The 18888-nt window shown below is 39.3% G+C and overlaps 4 protein-coding genes across 4 annotated transcripts; 1 reads left to right on the forward strand and 3 right to left on the reverse strand.

Moving 5' to 3' along the window:
• Nucleotides 1–277: 277 nt before the first annotated feature.
• gpatch3 (G patch domain containing 3) lies at nucleotides 278–2823 on the reverse strand. Its single transcript, XM_041989228.1, has 7 exons — nucleotides 2402–2823; nucleotides 1666–2123; nucleotides 1377–1551; nucleotides 1136–1195; nucleotides 908–1029; nucleotides 693–820; nucleotides 278–572 (listed from the first exon to the last, which is right to left on the reverse strand). Exons 1-7 carry the CDS (start codon nucleotides 2805–2807, stop codon nucleotides 389–391), a joined length of 1533 nt encoding a protein of 510 aa, XP_041845162.1. The 5' UTR covers nucleotides 2808–2823; the 3' UTR covers nucleotides 278–388.
• Nucleotides 2824–9046: 6223 nt separating this feature from the next.
• On the forward strand, nucleotides 9047–10440 carry nr0b2a (nuclear receptor subfamily 0, group B, member 2a). The gene is made up of 2 exons (XM_041989143.1): nucleotides 9047–9726; nucleotides 9841–10440. The coding sequence occupies exons 1-2, from the start codon at nucleotides 9192–9194 to the stop codon at nucleotides 10080–10082; spliced, it is 777 nt and encodes a 258-aa protein (XP_041845077.1). The 5' UTR covers nucleotides 9047–9191; the 3' UTR covers nucleotides 10083–10440.
• Nucleotides 10441–12062: 1622 nt separating this feature from the next.
• Nucleotides 12063–15652, reverse strand: kdf1a (keratinocyte differentiation factor 1a). The gene is made up of 4 exons (XM_041986860.1): nucleotides 15286–15652; nucleotides 13944–14995; nucleotides 13516–13590; nucleotides 12063–12740 (listed from the first exon to the last, which is right to left on the reverse strand). The coding sequence occupies exons 2-4, from the start codon at nucleotides 14974–14976 to the stop codon at nucleotides 12655–12657; spliced, it is 1194 nt and encodes a 397-aa protein (XP_041842794.1). The 5' UTR covers nucleotides 14977–14995; nucleotides 15286–15652; the 3' UTR covers nucleotides 12063–12654.
• Nucleotides 15653–16061: 409 nt separating this feature from the next.
• Nucleotides 16062–18318, reverse strand: LOC121642195 (trophoblast glycoprotein-like). Its single transcript, XM_041988775.1, has 2 exons — nucleotides 17813–18318; nucleotides 16062–17612 (listed from the first exon to the last, which is right to left on the reverse strand). The coding sequence occupies exons 1-2, from the start codon at nucleotides 18070–18072 to the stop codon at nucleotides 16643–16645; spliced, it is 1230 nt and encodes a 409-aa protein (XP_041844709.1). The 5' UTR covers nucleotides 18073–18318; the 3' UTR covers nucleotides 16062–16642.
• Nucleotides 18319–18888: the final 570 nt, after the last annotated feature.

Below are 18888 nucleotides of genomic sequence, written 5' to 3' on the forward strand. Positions count from 1 at the left end.
TGCCGGCTCGTCAAAACTTATGTTTGTGACCTATATGAATTTTCGAAAGCATAATATGCAGAAACAGGTATCCTGTTCTATTATTTATTTATATATCTAACTGGTTGCAGAGAAGCACATAAATGTCATTGACAACGGAGAGGAAGCCTTTGGAGAAACAGTAACGGGTAAATAATGGCTATGGTTGAGAGCGACAGGTCTCCGTTCAGTAGTCAGCAATTTATTTCTTTATTTTCCTTACACATATGTACCCCCCCCCCCCCCCCCCCCCCCCCCCCCAGAAAGAAATGCCCAGAGAGAGACAACATGGGACAAAAATGTTTTAGTATAAAAGTCAAACTCAAATAGTACAAAGCTTGGTGTTTTATTTATAAAGATTTAATCAAAATCATCTATGTGGTCCAATGCTGCCACCTGGTTGCCACCCTCTGTACTTCATACTGGTGTTTGGTTGGCGTCTCAGTAATGCGTCACCTCCATCTATGTCTTTGGGTTTATCATACACTGTAGATATGAGATGATCTGTTCTGGCCTTTTTCACTGGATGTAATGTCAGTTTTTCTCCATGATACCTGCACAAAAGACATCATTTAGAATTGGTGTCCAGTTATTGCAGACCAAGACATACAACTATATCTGACACAATTATATTTAATCTTGAAAGTTGGTTCTGATTTAGTGTTCACACTTACCCAAAGCCTCTTTTGCAGTTCGGATGTTGACCCTCATTCTCAAGAGCTTCAGGAATTCCAATCTGGCTATTTCCCAGTCCTTCACCATCTCTCCAGCCCTGCTTTTCCATCACACGTCGGCCAACACCCTAATCCAGGAAAAGAGACGTGAGGAAAATTCCAAATATAGCCGTACAAACAATTACAACAAATAAGCACCAAGGCAAGCTTCTTACTTTAGTGAATCTCTCAAAGCTGCCAATAGACTGATTGTGTACCGATCCATCTTCTACACCTTCCCTCAACCTCTTTTCATACCGCATTTTGACATAGTCCCGAGCATCCATGTCACCTCCATCTGTAATGGGAATTTATTAAGAAAATCTCATTTTCTGTGGTAATAGATAGTTTGATTCCCTCAGATAACAAATTTAAGTTACAGCTGTGGAACAAGCCTCTGATACCTTTATCATAGTAAACACTCATGTCAACATCCCAGTCGTCTGCTGTTTGCTCATCAAAATCTGAAAGCAGACAGACACAATATTATTAATACTTCAGTGAGAAAATACACATGATTTAAAGTGGTGATGTATTGCATCTATATCACTTCTCATCATTATGCTAGCTAAAGTAAGACAAAAATGACCCAATTTAATGCATGATTATCTCATAGTGTTATGACTAGGGATTTTTTGTCCATACCTCCTTCTTCTTCCTGCCAGTATTGAGCATCAGTATAGAAAACCAGACCTGAACCCCCCTTTTCCCACTTCAACTCAATCTCTTCTTCATACAGTCTCTCCTTGCTTCTCTCCTGGCTCGTTACATCATCATGCAAAGCTTCGTGGCGTTCCCACTCTTCACAGAAGTCATCATCCTGCAAACACCCACATCAACAATTAAAAGAAACAAATGGTGGAACGACTGACAATCCAGTGTAAGCCAACAACACAGTTTTGACTGTCTGGAATTTTCTTTAAGATTAACTTACATCATCAGCATTTGACTGTACATCATCATCTTTCCCTTCATTCTGTTTCTCATCAGTCTCTGTTGTTTCTGTGTGATCAGACAGTCGTCTTGACATTGAGGATGGTGCAGTGCAAGTACCTGGCCCCGCTATTTCATGCCCAGTGGCTGTTAATACAGTCTCTTCTGTGGCTGGAAGGGTACATGTGTCATGGTACTGGAAGGGAACATTTCCGTAACGACGGTTTGAGCTGGTCTTTGGAAAAGTGAGGCCCAACTTCCGAATGAGGCGTGGAGGCAGGCGGCAAGATTGGATGAGCTGGAGAAACACTTTCACCGGAGTGCCTACATTTCCATTCTGCATAAGAATGGGTGGATTCAGCTCAGGTAAGTTTTTAAGATCGGCTTCTGTGAAACGCTCTGTTAAAGAAACATGGTGCCGCTGCTCATATTTAGTTTTATAGGGGAAGGTCCCTTCATCTGGGAAAAAGACCAAACAATAATTAACAGTGATTGACACATATATAAACAACATTATAGAAAATACAAATACATAATTATGCAGTTATGTGTTGTAACATTCTCCTCACGCAATGATGGCTTTGTGTTGTCATTGCTTACTTTCCATTAATCTCGTAGTGTAGGGTATAACAAGGTTATCTCAGTAATGACAGGTTTTTACACTGATAGCCGCGCAACACCAGTTAATTTCAACGAAACACCCTTTTAATGAGTCGCAAATATTCCGTGTTACTTACCTTCGTCGTTTGAAACCTTTATTCTTCTGACTACGCAGCGTCTGGCCAACCAGTTTCCCTTCGAATCGATCCAGTGATTCCCTGTATACATCCTAATGAACTTGTCAGCGTACTTAGCGTGAACTTTTACGATACAACAGCACGATTTCACCGCCTGCTTTGACATAGAGCTGCTGTTTGTTGCCTCGTTGGGTTCCGAGGTGCCCTCGTCACCGTCTCCGCATACTACGGTTGCGGACCTCTCGTATTCTGTGAGAACTTCCGGTCGATGTCGGTAGTGAAAACACTGAAAACCACCGCTTTCTATGAACTGACTGAAGTAATTTCTCAGGTCTGCTGAACGGAAGACTACAGGAATATTGCTTATTGCAAGATACACAGGACGTTCAGCTTCAATGTCCGCCATAATTGTTTATTTTCTAAAACAGCATACGTCATCGAAGGTCCAACGTCATATCCGTTTCCTGAGTGTCCCGACATTTATTATTATTATTATTATTATTATTATTATTATTATTATTATTATTTCGAACCAATAGATGTTTACTTAAACCAATGTTTAAGTACTGATTGCATAACATGTTGTTCTCTCTCTCTAAAAAAAAAAAAGAACATCCAAAAGAAGTGCCTGAAACACCTCTGAATTGATTAAATGTTCTGGTTCAGGGACAACTTGTATTTAAACAGTGCCTTTCAACATACTGTTAACATTTTGACATCATCAGACTTATGCATGACAAAACATTGAGACATTAGGAATTTCATGTTGTCATATCCCCACTACTGTTGTTAGCTTTTCTTTCAATAATCTTTTTTAAGATTATTAATTTATTTATTTGTTTATTTGATAGGGACAAATGTATACAATAAACATGTATCAAACCAAAACATAACCAAAACATTTATAGCCAAGGCTAATTTGCAGTGTCCGTCCCTAGATGGGTTTTTAAAATACAAATACATTACATTTAAAATACACAAAAACGATTTATTAAGTCTAAAAATCTGAACAAACATGATCCCTCTTTAAAACCCCCTTTAAACCGTTTTAAAAGCCCCTAAATCTAAATCTGGGTCCTGTTTCAGTTCATGTGACAGAGTTCCACACTTTAGCAACGTCAACAGAAAAAGCTGACATTCCATAACAATGGAATTACCACAGCATGATTCTACTTAAATTCCCTACATTCATTGTATAATATCAATGTAGCGAGAACCTTGATAGACAGGTTGACATGTGCTTTACTGGACCGAGATCTCTAATGTTGTTCCTGGAATTTATTGGTGCTACATTGCCACTTTGGGGCTCACAGCCCTGAATGCTCAGATTTTCACTGGTCTGTCTGTTGCTTTCACTTCATCTTGTTTTTTCATCTTCTTCATCTACCCACTAGTACATATGTCAACATATTTGTGGATTTGTCAACTTTTGGAATGAAACATGCATCATTTTCAATATATTTTTTAAAATAATCCAGATTCATTCAGATTTTGCAACTTTTTGTTAATGAATGTAAAATTTGTTTTTGTTTTTAACAATTCAGGCCAATGTCCAACCTGACCATTTCACCTCTCATACAACTTTGGATAGAGGAAACGTATGATTGTTAAGCATATAAGTGTCCTGATTAAACCATTATTTTCAAAGATCTGTAGTATGTGCACTGAAATCTTCTTTATATTCATTATTTAAATCAAACTATTAAAGGTTGTTAAACTGAATTCAATAAGACAAAAGGAAAAAATGTCAAGTGTTTTAAGAGAACTCTTGTGTGTTTTGCTCTCTTTCAAAGTTGGATGAGAAATATGCTCAGCAAGAGTTCATTAACCCAGAGGCTAACGCTAGCTGTGGCCTTCACCTCAACTTTTATCTTTGTGTTTTGTGAGTAATGGGCAGTAAAACTAAACTCAAGTGTCTGGACCCTGACATCATTTTACACATCCTTTTACACACATTATTTTTTTTTTTTTTTGTCATAACTGACCTGGTTTGTGAAAAGCCATACTTAATATTAAAAGTGAGAAATTTGTTTGGAAGACTTGTATAAAAAGTGAGAAACCTTCGTAACCAAATAAACTTGTCAGACTTATTGTACAGAACTAGAAGTGTATACATGTAAAACTCTAATTTTTTTCTTTCACTTTAGTATAAAGTGCTCAGATTGATTTTTTTCTTATGACATAGATTACACCACTTATTTCTATAAACTACTGGGTTATTTTATAGAACTCAGATTTTGTTAAATTTTCATGTCACTAGATTATATATATATATATATATATATATATATATATATATGAGTATGATATATATGTTTTTGTCTAACAGAAAATCCCTAAAACAACACAGAATAAACAGTAAATTGATAACTGAATGAAACAGTGATGAAAGTCCAGAATTTTTTTGTTCTTTAGCAGGGATGTTATCATGCTGGAGGAAATTAGGTAAAACAGCTTCACCAGCAGCAGTAAAATAATGTCTAGTTGTTTTTGTCATAATTGCACACTGCCTACATTTCAAAGAAATCAAACCCAATACTGCATTGGAGGTCATGGTCAAACTGAAGGAAGACTACATATAAATGTGTATTAAATTCTAAAAGTTTAATTTCCAGAATAATTAATTGTTTTGTGTTGTTTGTTTTTTTGCTGATGAGCTTGTAAAAACTAAGCTAGGTAAACGGTCATTGTATTAACAGCTTATACAAGATTAGGAGTCATGGTCCAGACATGATGTCTGTCACGCACACACATGTGGTAGCACTGTCAGTTCACTGACCCAGTGCAAAAACTGTAACAAGAGGATGTAAAGTCAATAGTCAGTCTCTGGGTAAAGCTTTGGAAGAACAGCAAATAGAGTTTCAGAGAGTGTGGGAGTTCCTGACATAATGCTTCATAAAATGACTCCCTCATCACTGAAATGATCATCATTAACAGATAAATGATTAGATCATATTATTCTAGTTTGTGTGTATTTCAAACCACATGGAGCTCTGAAAATAATGAGAAGATTTTTCCATTTTTCAGGCGTGCACCATTACGTCATGTTTAATCTGATGTGGACAGTTTGGATTCCTTGATCTCAAAATTCTGCCGTTGCTCCACTTATATAATGAAGGCCATTTAATTTTTACTGTCCTGGCAGAGATAAGTGTCTGTCCTCTGTGCCCGTCTCTGCCTGCTCCTAACCTCAATAAACTCCTACCTTATCAAAGGCATTTACAACTGTCATCATGCCTCACAAAGCTTGAGGGCTGCTGAGTGTATTGTAGGTCACTCTGCTGAAAGCCTCACATTCTTGGTGATAATGTGTTTTATCACGTTTCGAAGCCTTAGTCCTGTGTGTTTTATCCTCTATGGTCACCATGTCATGTATGAATAATGTTAGTGTTTCATAATGAGATTGACCTCAGGACAAAAATAGGACCATAAAAGATTTTTCAGTGTATTTCATCAAGGAATGAGTAAAGAGAGTGATAAAGTAAAACAAACATTCAGTGACTGGTGATGCCAGTTGTGTCTGGTGTGTAATGTCTTTATTGCAGTCATCCACTTCATGACTGACCTTGACTCCTTGATGGTTTACATCTTCCACTGTGATATTTTAAAGCTTTTTGGCAGGCATCCTGCCAAATAGAAAGAGTAAAATATGTTACACACTGTGTGTCCTGTAACTTCAGTGTGGTAAACATTTCTGTAGTTAAGAGTTCATGTTGCTTTACATCCAAACCAAAGCACCTTGTCTTTTTACTGTTTATTTGTGAAAGTAATAAAGTAATTTGCTTATCAGTCACAAATCTCGGTACCAGGCACTGAGAAGATTGTGATGGATCACTGTACCAACTGTTACAGACACTGTAAACAGGAATTTTGTGATTTTATTGGCAAATTTTGACTGTTTGAGAATAAAAATACTTGTCATATAAAACAGAACTTCCACTCATACTGATCAACAAATCACATCACGTGACAGAAGCTGCTATAAACACCACTTTTAATGCGTTCCCTTTTCCATAAAAAAGTCTTCCTACTGAATTGAAAGCACCCTTACACCCCCCACAAGCTGTGTCCATGGAATCTAACCCGAGGCATCTGATCTAAAGGTAGATGGTCAGTGTTTTTCAATTCCACAGTGAAGGTATTTTTTATTTTTAAATCAAATTTGGAAATGGGGAGTACAGTAGAACAGTGGTTCCCAATCTGGGGTCCGGGACCCTACAAGGGGGTCCCCGAAAGAGTACAGGGGGTCCCTGAGGCTTTGAACATCAGAGCCATTGTGATTAATGTGCACAAATTGTCCCTATTTTAATTAATAAAAGTAAGGCTATATGTTGTTCATTTAACTTTGGCTTTATCAAAGGACAAGACTCAACCAGAACACATTATTTATGGTGAGAATCTCACTTTTGAAAGTCTAAAACCAGCATGGTTTCAGCACAGGGTGGAGCAGGGGGTCCATGGCATTTTAGTATATGCACAAAGGGGTCCCTGAGGACAAAAGGGTGGGAACCACTGCAGTAGAAGACTTTCCACTGTCATCTTGGCACGCTTAAGAAACCACTGATGTTGGTTCTGAGGTAGATGACACTTGAATATATCTTTCCAAACATTTTTTTCTGTGTTCTTTTGACAGCTTTCAGGACATTTAAGATGCAAAGAATAAGTCACAAATGATTTAAAATAAGTTTTGTGTGTTATAAGGAAGTTGTTGTCTCCACGTTGGTCTGTTAAGCCAGTGATGGCCACATCATGCTTTTGTCCTGGACTGAACCCAGTCATGTCCACAAAAAACAAACGTGTGTTGTTTTGTGTCCTTCCTGGCCAAGAAAATTGTTGTTCAGCACTTTCATTTGGCAGATAATTTACCAGCTTAAAGATATCACACTCATTCCAAGCATTCATGGAAAGAAGACACATCTGTGATTGGGCAGACTGATAGCAGTATGAATTAGGTCATCACTTTTTGTTATGCACAGATAGTTGCTTTGCAAACTGAAAACAACTGAACTTACTCATTTAAACACATTTACTAAATAAGAAATAATATCTTGTGAAAAAAACTGCAAACTTTTTTTCAAGAGACTTTAGTGTAGTTTTTAAATGTTAAGCTCGGCTCTTGAATTGGCAGCTTTTCTGGCAAAATGGGGTTTTGAACAGCTGCAAGATGCTTGGAATCTTATTGCTAATAAAACTGTGGAGTTTTTTTTTCTCAGCTGCTCAGCTGAGAAAGAACTTTTAAAATAGAAACATGTCTTAGCCATGTTTCCATGACCTGGCTTGGAGAAAATAAATTAAACATGGTAGTGTCATCAGAAAGAGGCAGCCAAGGCATAAAGCTGCATTGCGTATGACTATATTAAACAGATTAATGGCCACTAACTGGAAACTTAAACCCAGGGAAGAAGACACCAACAAAATTTGTTGTCTTGACCTAATATGAAAAAAAGAAGACGCCATAAGAAGGTCTTTTTAACTAGATGTATTGTGATTGTTTTTTATTCCAGTTTTTAAAAGAAAGGGGAGCTGATTGTTTATGTAATCTGTTATGTGAATAAAATGCTGCTATTTCAAAGCTTAACTTGTTCTAATCTCAGCTTACACCTACAGATACTATGTACAAAAGTATCTTAAAATAAGCTTTAAAAATCATTTCAAGGAACTTTGTACTCTAAAAAAAAATCCCTACCTACTATGTGTATTGTACACTTTAACCATGCTTTAAAACATTTATGGAATCTAAATAAATGAAATAAATGATACATCATCAATGGAAAGCGATTCTGTTTTCCGGTATGTAGAACTCACCATTACTGCTGTCAAAGCGTGCCCTGTAATAATTTAAGCTGGGAAGCAAATGGATGCAAAATAATGTTATAAATTTTTTAGACATTTGTTGGCACAACAGGTTCCCCAAAGAAAATTAAAATGATCTGAAGATTAAATATTGGTGTGCATGTTCTCACACTGCAGCCATGTGTGTAAGAACACACAGCTGCAGTGCTCATAATTACATAGCTGAATACTCATATTTACATTTCATCAAAATAAATGAAAATTGAATTTAAATTTGACACCGTGTTATAGATTTGTGACCATTTTAACACAGATTGCTCTCCATAAATGTGTAGCTTTTGGAGTTTAGCAAAGCGTCTCAGAAGCATAATTATTATGAATGAATTTAGAGTGTTTGTATTTGTATTGTGATCCAGTTAGCATTTAGTTTAGCATTTTTACAGTTAACTACAGCCTTTGAATGTACCATTACAAATTTTTTCCTGAAAATAGGTCTTGCAAAAATCCACTATTGCTCCCTGATTAGTCATAATTATTTAAATAAAACTGCACATCATGAGGACTTAACTTATAGGTCAATGCCCTTGCTGTGCTCTGGCCTCTTTCCAGCTCTACAGGTGTGAGCTGGCGATTGCAGGGACACGGTATGGGGCTGATTACCTTTGCAGTCCTTGGTAGCTTGGTACTGCCTGGGTTAATGACACAGGCTACAAGATAAGGCCCATCCCTCTTGATATACATGTGTTACTCTAGCAGCTACTTTTCATTGAGAAAAGCTTATCGGTTTCCCAGGGTTATTTCAGAAGTCACCTGGCAGTGCACACGGTTGTTTTTCACGGAGGGTGTATTGACATTTCAAGGTCTACCCAGCAGGAGGGGTCAGCCTTATAAAAAGAGGGAGACTTGATGAAGCAGTAGTTCTCACTGCTTCATAAAGTGTCCGTCATATGAGAGGACATACACTTTTAATTTCAGACAGTCGTATTGGGAAAAAAATATGGAAAACAGATGTCATTGTTCATCCAACAGCGATAGGCTTTTAAATCCTATCCTCTACAACATCCTGAGCCAAATGGATAGCAGCCCGCCAAACCAGGACAACTTCAACTACAGTTTGGTTCCTCATAGATGTAACTGTGAGGTGCGACGGATAGTGTGCTTGAAAAGGCCATCTGAGATCTGCAAAGAAGCTTCAACAGTTTTGGTTAAAACCATCCACTTCATGAAGAACTTACCAGCTTTTAACCAGCTGCCACCAAGTGACCAGTTTGCACTTCTGAAAAGCTGCTGGGCTCCACTCTTTATTTTGGGTCTGGCCCAGGAGCATGTGGATTTTGAGGTGATGGATGTCCCAGCTGACAGCATGTTGAAAAAGATCCTCCTGAACCGCCAGGAGAGCCCTGAGATGGACAGGGAACAGTCCACCATGCCAGGTGTCAGTAAACTCAAATCTTGCCTCAAAAAGTTTTGGAGTTTGGATTTGAGCCCAAAGGAGTATGCTTACCTGAAAGGGACCACAATATTTAATCCAGGTATGTGCTGACTAAATTCTGCTTTTAGGGAATTTACTTCAATAAAAAAAGATGTTGTGGACAAAATTTTGCATACTTATAATCGCACTTTTCTGTTTTCTGTTCCTCCAACAGATGTACCAGATTTAAAGGCAGGCGTGTTTGTTGAGGGTTTGCAACAGGAGGCTCAGCATGCCCTGAGCGAGGTAGTCCAGCTACTTCACCTGGGACACAAGGAGCGCTTTGCTCAAATTCTCCTCACAGCCTCCATGCTGCAGGGCATCACACCCAGCCTCATCACTGAACTGTTCTTCCGGCCTGTGATAGGCCAGGCGAACCTGCTGGAGCTGCTGGTTGACATGCTCTTCTGTCGATAGGAGAAGAGGATAAAGTGTGTCAAACTGTCATTGAGAAAGTTGAATTCTTTGAGTTGCAATGCCTTTCATGATACCCGTGAAGTATCCTCTGATGAAAATGAAGGAATGCCTGACAGTAGATTTCTATATAACTGACAATAGCTGTGATTTGCCTACATTTATACTGAAGCTGAGGTCACTTTAGCAGATTTCCTCCACTGAAATGGAAAGATTGGATTTTCCACATTTGACTGTGCTTTACTGTCAGTATGCTTGATCTGTTGTTGAGAAACTTGTTTGTCATTCTTTTTTCTTTTTTTTGTGCATAAATACATGTTGACTACATTTACAGAAAATATCAAATAAATATATTTTTTTACATGGAGGTTTAGCCTCAGTCTCAGTGTTTTGAACACACCCGCAGCTCGTCTGGCAGATCCATCATTTCCGACATGTTGTGCATGAGTATTGCTCAATTGAGTTCTTTCTTTTCTTTTCTTGAATTCTAATAAATTCTACTATGTCAACACTGAAATGTCTTGAAAAAAAACCAAAAAAAAAAACCTAAGATGCCTTTAACTACTTCATCAGGTAATACAGTCTTAAACAGACAGCTCTTAAAAATATTTTCTTAATCTAAAAACAACCGTTGGCATTAAGTGAGAACAAAGAGATTTGGTGATAAGCAAAAGGAAACTTTATAAAATCTTAGGTGAACACTGAGTTTGAAACTTGTAAGCATCTAGTGTCACATTTAATATTACGTAATATGTATTTATTAAATGTGCCTCCATGACATGATCCAAGTGCCATAAACAAATAAAAATACCGTCAGTTTAATATGACCGTGGTTTGTTAGACTGAAGACTTCCTGATTATATTAAATTTATATAACTTCAAGATAGAGAGTCTGAATAATATGAATAGGATAGTTACAACCTTACATGTTTTCTATGACCACAAATATGTGAGTGTTAAGTCATTTTCTATTGTGCTGCTTTGTCTCCCTCTTATGGAAAACAGTGGAAGTCCCATATTTACTTGGCAAACACTTTTTAAATATAAAAGTAGTCTTAAATTTAATTACAAAAATGCTAAATCAAATGCACTATGACCCTAAAAGCAGAACAATCTGCTATCATTTAAGTAGAGCAGGCCCTGCTGATTCATCCAACTCTGGTATGCTAGTTGTGAAACTGAGTCTGTACATGACACCTCATACAGGTAAAACAGGAATGTGCTGGTGGGGGCAAGTGTGTGGGGGTAATGGGGCTACACAGGAAACCAGATGGAGAAATTCAGGAGCTGTATTTTTTTTTTTTTAGCATTCATCTTTTTCCACATGACTGAGCAAAGATCTTTTTATCTACTTTCAATGGAAATCAAATTATCTAAAGAATGTGTAGGCATCCATTTTCTTGATGCAAGTGCTGCAATCTACCTGATATCTTAATTCACAACCTCCATATCAGCAGGCCTTTTGTTAAAACAGGTTCTTAATTACCTTAACTGCAATTTAAATGTACAATAACATATTTCTATTAGCTGCTAAGCTATCAAAACAGTCATTTTAATAACTTGAAATGTATCTTAAAATATAGATTGTTGAATAAAGCAGCTCAGTTTGTTTGAAGCAAAGAAATCAGAGCAGGTTCCTTAAATCAAGCTTGTTTTCTGCATTGCTTTTTCTTTTTGCAATAAATGACAAAGACAAACCCCAGGATTTTATTTCCTTTCCGCCAGAACCAGCCAAACAAGTTCCTCCTTTTGCTGAGGGCAGAAAAAGCCTGCCTGATTCAACACTGACCTCAGGGAGAGGAGCTTGACAACAATAATCCCAGAGACCAAGTGGAAAAGTGGGCTAAAAGAAAACCTTATGAGAAGACTTCTTTAAATTCAAGAAATATTCTACTGAAAAATACACTTAGAAGCATATGTGAAGCCACTAATAGATGGCTTAATGCTTTTGTTACGGCACAAATACACACATGAAAAGGCATAAACAAGCAGGGACTTTTATTTTGTCAAAAATAGGACTTATTGCATAATATAAAAAAGTAGGCAAAATGGCACCAAGTTACATTGCCTTAGGAATATTTACATCAAAATATGGCTTACAACAATAAAGTTCAGGTAAAAAAACATCTTAGGAGTCTAAAGAAATGGTAAAAGACAATAAGCTCATGCATATGGCACAATAACTTGCATAAACAAAAACAAAAGACAAGAATGAAGACGGATATGTTTTAGCATCAACCTCTACACTCAGACCCCTGACTGCTGATTACTTACTTATTGTATTCATTTTTCATTTTCTAAAAATGTTAAACACTGGATACAAATTTATGAAATCTAACATTCATGTGTGGACAAGAAGAACAGTGTCCTCTGTTTTTCATTTCTTAGAAACATGAAGATTGTTGAAATGGAAAAAAAAAACAAACAAACAAACAAAAAAAACAAAACAGAGTTGTAACCATCTAGAGGAAAATGTCCTCCAATCAGTAACAGCATAAATGACAACAGGGAGGTAATGTTGTCCATTTGGCTACATGCTATGTCAGGGTAAAAGAAATGTGTCTCATTCTTTCCCTTAAATAAGCAGAGGAGCGCCTGAGGAGTTTGTTTCAGTGTCATGGTGGTAGCCCGAGTAGGCTGTGGCAGAACTGGAGGAATAAACTGGGAAAGAACAGAAAACATAATTTAATCCAAGTGAACCAACAAACACAAAAGCAGATGTTATGTTCATCCACAATAGGTAAAGGCACAAAACCATTCCCTTCAAACCAGGGCACTGACAAATTCCCAGTATTCGATGTGAAAACACAATGTGGTACACCCTCATTCAAAGACATGAAACAGGACACCTCGTCCTTTTAGCAGCTTCTTTACAGAACAGCAAAGAGGGAGTGAAAAAAACTGAGCCTGCTGCACTGTAATCCATCTGCAACCCATGTTGTTTGCTAAAATTACATAATAAATAAGGGGACACTGTGAGGCACACATTTAATGTGACTGGATCTGGTGCTTTTAGCAGGTGGTGTAGCATGACTGAGCTGCAAAGGAAGAATGAGGCAGACGGGTAGGCAGGTGTTAGGTGGCAGAGGTGGGGAGAGGCCTATAATGAGTCGGGGATTGTAATATGGAGAGAAAAGGGCAGGAATATGGGGCTTTTTACTGTTCGAAGAATGGTACGTTACTGGAAAGTAGAGAGGAGGTGAGAAAATGCCTACAGCTGCGACGGGCACAATGGGTCACAAATTCTGAGCCCCTCAAGCTGACACACACCAGAGCGATAATTATACCTCAGTGATCATGACAAATAAAGACTGTAGCTTCCAACACTACATATAATATCATGATATCTTAATTCCTCATATAAGCTTTTAGCCTAGGAGATGTCACAAAAGGGTTTTTTTTGCACTTGTAATGGAAAATTCCCACATGTACTCACTTTTTCCACTGTAATGTCTCATTTTTCTTGCCAGCTTGTCTGATGGCGTCTGCTCGGACACTTTCACCTCTGGAACTGCAGAAGGACATAAAAAAATAAATAATAAAATATATAAAAAGAGAAGACGATAAACGACTGTTAATACTCTTGTGTCAGTATTAAGCTGGTCATCTCTGTATTGCAGTGTTTTGGTTTACGGCATGTACTTGTATCGGCTTGCCTCAGATTAACTGATTGTTATTAGGCCATTGACTGAAAAATATTACAACTGTGAGGCAAACGCAAGTAGCAGCATTCCAACTAACTATGAGTCATTAGGGGAAGACAGGTCAGATGAGTGTTATATTTGGCTTGCTGCAGACAGATGGCACTGAAAATTTAGTGAGTAATGATTACTAATGATCAAGCAAATAGGTTGATATTCTTACAATCACTGCTCATGAAGGTGCCTGTCATGGTCTCATTTCCACTGTCAGGAAGAGTCCCATCGCTCCTGCCATTAGGAGGCTGCCCTGTCGACTGATGGCTTTTGTTCTTCTTGCCTTTTCGTGTGCTGATGCGGATGACTCCGTGTACCAGTTTGCATTCAGCCTCCTGCTCCTCCAGGTTGTAGTCCTGAGCGATGCTGTAGATGAGTTCACTGATTTCGTTGGTCTTGCGAGAGAAAGATGAGTCAGAGGTGCACTTGGCCAGCTGGTCAATCTGATGCAGGGCGTAAAGCTCCAGCAGCTTCTTGGTAATTAAGGAGTCAATGTCTGTGCTGTCGCATGGGTCATCAAATTCATAATCATTGGATAACAGGCTGGTGTTGCTAACTGGTCGTTGGCTTTCCCCCTTAACTGGTGGACGGGCCCGTTTGGGGGCAGTATACTTTACTGTCTGACCTCCAATGCGCACATCCTGGTAGCGGAAGCTTTCACTCGCAGGCAGCTTGGAAGTCTTGGGAAGATTGCTGGGCTTCAAAGGGATGTCACAGGTTGGGTTGGTCAGAGCCATGCCATTAGGTGGGTGAGGTTCACTGCCTGCTTTGGGAGGATGGTCAGTGGAGCTCTCGTTGACAGGCAGACACGGCTCTCGGCTGCCATAAAACCCACAGGTCAGCACACAGCAGATAAAAGCCTTGCAGCCATTCCAGCCCACAGACGTACAGGAGCCACAGGTAGGTCTGCTGGTAGGTGTGCTGTCTGCCGATCCAGGAACAAATCCTATGGTTTCTGAGCCCCGGGCTGTGCCATTTCGAGGATGACTTTTGCTGCGGCCATACTTGTTTTCTGAATACCGAGAGTGCTCTGTGTGGTGATCATGTAGATGCTCCCCATGGGGATCCTTGTAAGAGTCTTGACTGGCCGTGCTCTCCCTGGATATAGTTCGATTTTGTCTGTACTTGTCTGCTCTGGAAGTGGAGGTGTGGTGTTTGTGGTGGTGGTGGGTCTGGGGAGCCCCTGTGGTGTGGCCAGGCATGGCTCAAAATACCTGGGACCTGGTGTGGAAGAAGGATGTTTAGATGTTGATTAAAGCTATATTGTTACCACATACACCAATATCTGTCATTCTCCATGACGTGTCAAACTCAGACTTAGCCTCCAGGAAAGAAACCTGCCCTAAAATTCTGAGAATGTAAATACAGGCAAGTGCTGTAATAGCTGGCCTAGGTGTTATTTGCCTAAATTTATCAGGCCCTCCCTTTAACTTACAGTACATGTGCAGTTAAGATCAAACCTCATTCAACATTTAAGCCTTTTGAAGTCAACTTGCAAAACGTCCACTTACCGCATAAGAAGAAACAGTTGTGGTTGCGTTTTCGCTCAAACAACTTGCTCTGCGAGCAAACCGCGGAAGTCTCACAGAGAAAACTTGTGGCGCCTCAAACAGAGAGAAAAGGACGGATTTCGACAGTATAGTGCTCTCCAGGTGTTTCTACATCCACCAGACGGTAAACTTGAAGACGCGAGTCGGGCGCCTCGACCGAGCGACGCCACGCAGCTCATTAGTGTCGTCTCTTATGGTCAAATTAACTCCTCTGTGTTGCAGAGAGTCTTCCAGTGTTTGGCTATTACCTGCGGCTACAGCTAATCCCAGATTTGAACACCCACCCACAGGTGAGTCGTGACGTCACGCGAGGCGGATACAAACGAGCAGAGGAAGAACAAGAATCACGAAGAGCGGGGATGATCAAATACACCTGAAACATTACACTTTCCACGGACAGGTTGTTTAATTACACGTGACCCCAAAAACAGACATATTGGACTTTACATGGGGACAAATAAACTTTATAATACATGCGCATACATGCTGGTAACATCCAGGGTAAGGCTGACAGGTCTGCACAGCTGCAGAGCCAGCAGGTGTGTTTCCAAACAATATCTTTCATTCTGCCCCATTTTCACTGCATGGGATCACTTAATCACATACACACACACACATACATACACAGACGTGCATCATATATATACTATATATATATATATATATATATATATATATATATGGAAGCATGGCGTTCCCCACATCAGTCATAATAAAACCAAACAAGAACTAGATAATCTAATAAAGAATTGCTTTATTAATAATTAATGCACATTTTATATCATACAGCAACCTTAATGTACGTTTCTTAAAATGTAGTAATACTGATGGCATTATGCAGAATAAACTATTAAGCAGAATACAGAAGCACCATGTATATGTATTATATGCTTTACATATTTTTAAAAAAGCATATTTAATATTATAAAGACCTATATTAAAAATGCACTAAGTCTCTATTAATTTTCTTACAACATGCATTTTTCATGCCTCTGATCTGCCACCTAAGTTGTTTCTAGCTGCACAACTTGATATTTACAGGCACGAAACTAATCCCAAAAAGGACATTCTAAAACTAAGATGAGAATATTTTCAATGCTGCCTATTGCACTCATTATGTTTATAAAACAGTAAAACACAAAACTAATTTACAGGTAAAGTTTTTGTGCCTCAGTACAAAGGCACTTTTAAGGTTAGATTTATAGGGTGTGGCTGTAGTATAAAAACATGAACCTCCAAACAGCATTTAAACTGCAAGTTCCCTGACATAACCTATTCAAACCTACCTCATATTTTGTTGAATAACTCTACATGATGCTCATAAACTTACATGAGGGGAGGTCATCACCTGTTTGGTTTTTGGGTCAGTTGGGTCCTGAACAATACAGGTGTCATTTGGGAGCTGTTGTGACAAAGCTAATCCCACATGCCTTTGCATCCTGCTGCCTTCTGCTGAGATGCGCCCCAGCCGAGGGTCCGAGTCAATCTCGTAGCGGTAGTGATACCCCTCCAGAACATCACGACATGCATCTCTTGTTTCTGTGATCCACTTTTTCATTCCATTGCGATTCAGGTAAAGCACAAACAGAAAAACCATGCCCACAAAGCCCAGAACCAACCCCAAGAAGACATAGGACGTCTGCAGGGTGAGGTCAGTCACCTCAGTAAGGACTGGAGCAACACAACCAATGGCCTGCACAGTCAGACCTCGCACCCGGGAATTGTTTAATCCAGCTGGTGAGGCGCATCTAATAGCATCCACATCTACCTGAGCTCTTGATTTATTGAGCCAAGTGACAAAATCATGGATCTCACAAATGCAGGTGTACGGGTTATTACCAAGAAGGATTTTAATGTTCCCAAGCCTCTCCAGCTCTTGTAGAGCATCGGCCCTGAATGTTGTGAAAGTGTTGTGTGTCAGGTCCAGCATCTCCAGATGATCCATGCCAGAAAATGTCCCACTGTAGACAGCCACCAAAGAGTTGTTGGTGAGCAGGAGCTGCTGCAGATTGGGAACGTGGGAGAACATCCCAGGGGGCAGCAGAGCAAGACGGTTTCCAGAAAGGTTGAGGCGGAGAAGCCCCCAGAGGCCACCCCAACGCAGAGCTGTGGTGAGATCTGTCAGGGCGGTGAAGTTGTACAGCGAACAGCTCAGGTTAAGCTCCTGAAGTGGGCTACCAGGTATGCTGAGAGCCTCAGGATGGATTAGTGCCAGCTGGTTTCCACTGAGGTCCAGGAAGCGCAGATTGGTGAGTGAAGCAAAGGTGTGGGATGCCAACTCTGTAATCCTGGGAAGATGACTAACACTGTGACACCTGCTCTCTCAGACACTTCATTCTTATGCTTGAACAGAAGTAGCACATCTTACAAATTACCACATTCACATACTTATTCATTATTCCTTTATTTATTATGTACACATGAACAAAGTTAGTCATATTATCCAATACATGACTGAAAAAGAGAAGAACAACACTGATATTCTCACCTGTTATTGCTTAAAATGATGTTAGTGACATTCTCCAGCTCTGTAAACGAATCAGGTCCAATCTGGTGTATATTATTCCCAGTGATGATGACAGTCCTGGCATATCCTGGAATATCTTGTGGTACTTTGAGCAGAGCCTTAGAAACACATTTCACTGTACGGGTGACAGCAAAACACTCACATCCAAAAGGGCACTCAAAGCACTGATGGGGCGCACAAAGAAGAAGTCCCAAAAAAACGTAGACTGCAAAGACACACATCTCTAAACTACAGCCAATTTGAAAATTTAAGAAGGAAAAAAAAAGGTTTATAAAGAGAATTACAGCAGAGGAAAAGTGACCTTTTGTTCTAACAGACTAATCTAATGCTGCAGAGGTGGTAAGACACTCCTCGTTCCAGCATCAGCCCCTCCTCATCGGCTCCACTGTAGCAATGAGGGTTCCCGCAAATTGATGGTAGTTCATATCACACAGAGTCTGCTGGATGAAAAAGGTACGTGATTCACTTAAAGCTACAGAGGACAATTAGTGCATCCAGAGCCTGCAACCTACCTACCTAAAATGGGGAAAATCTGCAGAAATCTAGAAGTTACCAACGAAAAAAACTGCAACTTTTAATTGAGAAAGATAATAAAGAATGCTTATTTAGGTACATAGCTTTAAATACAATCCAGTCTGTATTTCAGGTGAGCTAAAGTAACACTTCAGCATGAGGTTGCACCGTTGAAGAGCATTCAGTTTCTGCATGAAGATAATAAAAAAACACAACAATAACACAGTGCACACATCTTTCTTGACACACCAAAGGGAGAACAATGTCACCGTTTTCACATGTGGGTCTTCCATCATTCTATCTTTGGTAGTGACTCATATCTCTCAGACAAATAATTGATGAGTACTTTCAGCATTAAGATTTTGTGATCCATTTTTGAGCGATTCATCACTAAAATCAGCATTAGCCAGTCTGGAAACACATTCATCACTGCTGTTCATGAAAAAGCACCTCTGCAGTTCAAATGTAACCCTCCAGTATGATGTCATACAGAGATCAGCATCCTCACTATGACTATTTATAAG

Source organism: Melanotaenia boesemani, chromosome 6 (assembly GCF_017639745.1).
Source record: "Melanotaenia boesemani isolate fMelBoe1 chromosome 6, fMelBoe1.pri, whole genome shotgun sequence".
In the NCBI taxonomy this organism is placed as follows: domain Eukaryota; kingdom Metazoa; phylum Chordata; class Actinopteri; order Atheriniformes; family Melanotaeniidae; genus Melanotaenia; species Melanotaenia boesemani.